The sequence below is a fragment of the Hyla sarda genome, chromosome 2 (assembly GCF_029499605.1).
Source record: "Hyla sarda isolate aHylSar1 chromosome 2, aHylSar1.hap1, whole genome shotgun sequence".
Lineage (NCBI taxonomy): Eukaryota > Metazoa > Chordata > Amphibia > Anura > Hylidae > Hyla > Hyla sarda.
Genome location: NC_079190.1, coordinates 1 through 6,071, shown reverse-complemented (window position 1 = coordinate 6,071; position 6,071 = coordinate 1). Strand labels below are relative to the sequence as shown.

General features: G+C 55.6%; 1 protein-coding gene across 1 annotated transcript; it reads right to left on the bottom strand.

Moving 5' to 3' along the window:
- Positions 1-1,158: 1,158 nt before the first annotated feature.
- On the bottom strand, positions 1,159-5,939 carry LOC130358126 (zinc finger protein 48-like; the record flags this gene model as incomplete). The annotated part of the gene is made up of 4 exons (XM_056560955.1): positions 1,159-2,466; positions 2,570-2,746; positions 2,899-3,782; positions 5,865-5,939. Coding segments are annotated over 4 exons (1,982 nt in total), but the record flags the coding sequence as incomplete, so codon positions are not given.
- Between the last annotated feature and the right edge of the window lie 132 nt (positions 5,940-6,071).

Here is a 6,071-nt window from a genome sequence, read left to right as displayed (position 1 = left end):
ATAGCGCCCCCTGTAGTCCAGTCGTCCTCTCTGATAATTGGGCCCCCTGTAGTCCAGTCATCCTCTATGATAATAGCGCCCCCTGTAGTCCAGTCGTCCTCTCTGATAAGAGGGCTCCCCATAGTTGAGTCGTCCTCTATGATAATAGCGCCCCCTGTAGTCCAGTCGTCCTCTCTGATAATTGGGCCCCCTGTAGTCCAGTCATCCTCTATGATAATAGCGCCCCCTGTAGTCCAGTCGTCCTCTCTGATAAGAGGGCTCCCCGTAGTTGAGTCGTCCTCTCTGATAATAGCGCCCCCTGTAGTCCAGTCGTCCTCTCTGATAATTGGGCCCCCTGTAGTTCAGTCGTCCTCTCTGATAATAACCCCCCCTTAGTCGAGTCATTCTCTCTAATAGCGCCCATCGTAGTCATCGTCCTCTCTGATAACAGCGCCCCCTCGTAGTCGCCATCCTGATAGCGCCCCCCCCCCCCTGTGTCACCATCCTCTCTGATAGCGCCCCCCGTAGTCACCATCCTCTCTGATAATACCGCCCCCGTAGTCGAGTCATGCTCTCGGATAATAGCGCCCCCCGTAGTTGAGTCGTTCTCTCTAATAGTGCCCCCCGTAGTCGAGTCGTCCTCTATGATAATAGCGCCCCCTGTAGTCCAGTCGTCCTCTCTGATAATTGGGCCCCCTGTAGTCCAGTCATCCTCTATGATAATAGCGCCCCCTGTAGTCCAGTCGTCCTCTCTGATAAGAGGGCTCCCCATAGTTGAGTCATCCTCTATGATAATAGCGCCCCCTGTAGTCCAGTCGTCCTCTCTGATAATTGGGCCCCCTGTAGTCCAGTCATCCTCTATGATAATAGCGCCCCCTGTAGTCCAGTCGTCCTCTCTGATAAGAGGGCTCCCCGTAGTTCAGTCGTCCTCTCTGATAATAACCCCCCCCCTTAGTCGAGTCATTCTCTCTAATAGCGCCCATCGTAGTCATCGTCCTCTCTGATAACAGCGCCCCCTCGTAGTCGCCATCCTCTCTGATAGCGCCCCCCCCCCCCCTGTGTCGCCATCCTCTCTGATAGCGCCCCCCGTAGTCACCATCCTCTTTAATAATACCGCCCCCCGTAGTCGAGTCATGCTCTCGGATAATAGCGCCCCCCGTAGTTGAGTCGTTCTCTCTAATAGTGCCCCCCGTAGTCGAGTCGTCCTCTCTGATAATAGCGCCCCCCGTAGTTGAGTCGTTCTCTCTAATAGTGCCCCCCACAGTCGAGTCGTCCTCTCTGATAATAGCGCCCCCTGGCGAGTCTTCCTCTGGTACAGATTCCATATATTCTTTGGGGTTGTTGATTTTTTACACAGATGGTTACCGGGTGACCACCGTCGGCCGCCATTACTGTGCCTGTGGGAGTTGTCACCGAATACGACTCTGGGAGATCCCATAACATTTATAGGCTGCCCCTGAAATCATTGTTCTATAAAAAGAGAACGGAAGCAGAGGATGTAATATGGAGATCAATCCTGGGGGCGTTTCCCATCATCCTTTGCTCTTGTATATAATAACCTTATTATATTGTACTTTAGGAAGGCTACTGGTGTAACATAGGATGCTCATAGACTGCTAGCTCCGCCCCCTGTCCCCTCCTCTACCTGTTGAGGAGTTGTATCTCTGGGGGGCCGCACTGGGGGTGTTTGCCGCTCTTTCGGCGCGTGCGCAGTTGTTCATTCAGTCTGTTGCGGATCTCGCTATGGTCGAACTTGCGCAGGTTGAAGTGGCGCTCCACCACGGCCATCACTCGCCTCTTGACATTCAGCGGGATCCCCTGCCTGCCCCTCAGGCCATCCAGGTTCACCCTGTTCACCCAGCTCCTGTAGATGTCGAAGGGGACTACAGCCCGAAAGACGAGGGCTGCGAACCTCCCCGGTTTTCCCGCGCTCCGGGCCAGAAGGCTCCACTCCTCCTCTGCGCTAAGGGGCTTCATGGGGATGTTGGGAAGCCGCTCACCGATCCGGCAGGAGTCATAGTATCCGGCCTCAGGGCTCAGATCGCACTCCTCCTCCTCGTCTTCCTCTTCCCGCTTTATAGTTGTAGTAGGTAACATGTCATCCTCAGGGGGATTCTCGTACATCCAGGACATCTGCTCCCGGTTCTGCTCGGTGAGGGTCTCCAGGGGGTAACTGTACCCGCACTGCAGGCTGCTCTCTGGGGATGCCCGACTAGACTCGGTGGACTGCCTGTCCTCAGGGGGTCGGCTCAACACTGGGCAGGAATTCTGCACCAAGATGGCAGAGGGCCGAGGTGAAGGGCGGTAGTAACCCCCGCTGGGAGGACAGAGTGAGGCAACCATCTCCTTCAGTTCCCTCATCTCCTGGGCCATCTGGTCCATGGCCGATCTCATCAGATCCCGCTCGCGCTGAGCCTGCGCCGTGCTCCTACGGAACCTCTTGAGCTCCCGGAGCATCTCCTGTTGCAGTCGACTGGGCCTTTTGCTCTGTGGATGAAAAGGAAGAAGAGGAGTTGGCTGATACCAGAGAGTACAGACTATAGGACCGGCCATTTTTAGGGTCCTCGGAGAGGTGCATGCTGGGAGTTACCTCTGTCTGGGTGCTCTGCTCCATCTTGGTGATGGCCTCTGGTAGGGGCTTCTCGTCTTCTTCTTCTGTTTTCATTGGTTCGGCTATCGGCACTAGTTCCTGCCGCGGCGGTGGTGGCGGTCGTTCTCTGTATGGGGGGGGCTCCACCCTCCGCTCTGAATCCCACCGGAGTAACAGCTGAAAGGGAAAAACACGTCACATGTCTGAGGCTGTGGGGGTGATGATGACATCACGTGGTCATCACAGGATGATGTCATAGAGCAGTCACGAGATGTCATCATGAAGCAGACGGCTCAGGCTGAACATAACGCTAGGTGGGGTCACGGTACCTCTGGGGTGGGCTCAGGGGTCATATGGGTGGACATCTCATCTGTAGGCATCGCCTCCATCTTCAGATTCCTATCCATGAAGCTGGGGCTCTGCTTCCATCGGGGGTAGTCTATCTCCCAGCCGCTCCGCAGGCTCTCCCCGGTGTGTTTCTGCAGGTGGCGCTGTAGAGACTTCTTCCGTATGAAGCGGTCCCAGCAGTAGGGGCACTCGTAGGGCCGCTCGCCCGTGTGTCTCCTCATGTGCGCCACCAGGTCAGTCTTGCGGCTGAAGCTCTTGGTGCAGCAGGAGCAGTGGAAGGGCTTGTGCCCTGCGTGACTCCACAGGTGGGTGGTAAGGGTGGAGTTCTGCCTGAAGCTCCGCCCACACTGGTGACAGGTGTAGGGGCGGTCCTCGGTGTGCGTCCTCTGGTGGGCGTTCAGATGCTGCTTCTTGGCGAAGGTCTTGGAGCAGATGTTGCAGCGGTGCGGCCGGTCCTGGCAGTTGCCCATCTGGTGGGTTAGGAAGTCGATGAGGCGGCTCCAGCTCTCGCCGCACTGGGCGCACGTGTGGAGTTTCTCCTCTGGATCCGGTTTCTCCAGGGGAGTGGGGCCAGGAGATGGGGGTCCAGCTCCATGGTGTAGGGTGGTCCTGAGCAGAGTCCAGTCCTGGGTGGGGGCGGGAGAGTGGCCTAGAGCATCTGCTGCCGTTTTCACCTTGGTCTTGGCATTTGGTTTTGATCTTTTCTCTTCTGTCCACTGTCCGGAGTTTCTCTTTACTAATCTTAGAGATCTTCTGGTGATAACGCCCCCTGCTGGACTGACGCTGGGACCACCCTCCTCCTCACAGGATCCTGGGCGCTTATTACCCCACAGATCACCAACCACTCCATTCACCATCCTGTCACCTGACGGAGAGAAAAAACAGCGAGTCACCTGTCATGTCTCATCTCCCAGTCACCTCCAGAGCTGCACTCACTATTCTGCTGTTACATCATGTCTTATCTCCCAGTCACCTCCAGAGCTGCACTCACTATTCTGCTGTTACATCATGTCTTATCTCCCAGTCACCTCCAGAGCTGCACTCACTATTCTGCTGTTACATCATGTCTTATCTCCCAGTCACCTCCAGAGCTGCACTCACTATTCTGCTGTTACATCATGTCTTATCTCCCAGTCACCTCCAGAGCTGCACTCACTATTCTGCTGTTACATCATGTCTTATCTCCCAGTCACCTCCAGAGCTGCACTCACTATTCTGCTGTTACATCATGTCTTATCCTCCAGAGCTGCACTCACTATTCTGCTGTTACATCATGTCTTATCCTTCAGAGCTGCACTCACTATTCTGCTGTTACATCATGTTTTATCCTCCAGAGCTGCACTCACTATTCTGCTGTTACATCATGTCTTATCCTCCAGAGCTGCACTCACTATTCTGCTGTTACATCATGTCTTATCCTCCAGAGCTGCACTCACTATTCTGCTGTTACATCATGTCTTATCCTCCAGTCACCTCCAGAGCTTCACTCAATATTCTGCTGTTACATCATGTCTTATCCTCCAGAGCTGCACTCACTATTCTGCTGTTACATCAGGGCTTATCCTCCAGAGCTGCACTCACTATTGTGCTGTTACATCATGTCTTATCCTCCAGAGGTGCACTCACTATTCTGCTGTTACATCAGGGCTTATCCTTCAGAGCTCACTCACTATTCTGCTGTTACATCAGGGCTTATCCTCCAGAGCTGCACTCACTATTCTGCTGTTACATCATGTCTTATCCTCCATAGCTGCACTCACTATTCTGCTGTTACATCAGGGCTTATCCTCCAGAGCTGCACTTACTATTCTGCTACAGTGATTACCCCTTCACCCAATGTAAACATATGTCGGTGGTCCGGTCTTATATCTACAACTGACAATCGTGCCCTGTGGGTGCCAAATGTTACTGCATAGGACTGTCATTTGTCTGGTGACCCCCCTCCTCTTCCTCAAATGGAGTATTCCCCCTCCTCCCCCTCATCTGGTGTTTACTCCTCCTCTTTTTTGGTGTCTCCACCTCCCCCTTGTCTGGTGTCTCCTCCTCATTTGGTGTCCCCTCTCCCTCCTCCTCGTCTGGTGTCCCCTCTCCCTCCTCCTCGTCTGGTGTCCCCTCTCCCTCCTCCTTCTCATCTGGTGTCCACTACCCCTTGTCTGGTGTCTCTCTCCTCCCCCTCATCTGGTGTCCCCTCCCCCTTGTCTGGTGTCTCCCTCCTCCCCCTCATCTGGTGTCCCCTCCCCCTTGTCTGTTGTCTCCCTCCTCCCCCTCGTCTGGTGTCCCTCTCCCCCTTGTCTGGTGTCTCTCTCCTCCCCCTCATCTGGTGTCCCCTCCCCCTTGTCTGGTGTCTCCCTCCCTCCCCCTCATCTGGTGTCCCCTCCCCCTTGTCTGTTGTCTCCCTCCTCCCCCTCGTCTGGTGTCCCTCTCCCTCCTCTCCCTCGTCTGGTGTCCCTCTCCCTCCTCTCCCTCGTCTGGTGTCCCCTCTTCTTCCCTCCTCCTCCTCCTCGTCTGGTGTCTCCTCCCCCTCGTCTGTGTCTCCCTCCTCCCCCCTCGTCTGGTGTCCCCCTCTCCCTCCTCCCCCTCGTCTGGTGTCCCCTCTCCCTCCTCCCCCTCGTCTGGTGTCTCCCTCCTCACCCTCGTCTGGTGTCTCCCTCCTCACCCTCGTCTGGTGTCCCCCTCTCCCCTCCTCCCCCCTCGTCTGGTGTCCCCTCTCCCTCCTCTCCCTCGTCTGGTGTCCCCTCTTCTTCCCTCCTCCTCCTCCTCCTCATCTGGTGTCTCCCTCCTCCCCCTCGTCTGGTGTCCTCCCTCCTCCCCCTCGTCTGGTGTCCCCTCTCCCTCCTCCCCCTCGTCTGGTGTCTCCCTCCTCCCCCTCGTCTGGTATCCCCTCTCCCTCCTCCCCCTCTTCTGGTGTCTCCTCCCTTTGTGTGGTGTCTGGAAGGTTATCACCCACCTACAGCTCCATCCAATGGCTCCTCATTGCCTCTCTCAATCTTCACCACAATCTCCGGTGGGGAAACCGTAAGACCTGAAAGAGAGATAAGTTATGACATCACTGCCCCCCCAAACTATGACATCACTGCCCCCCCAAACTATGACATCACTGCCCCACCCAGCAATGACATGACATATCTGTCTGCCAATGTATGACATCATCAAT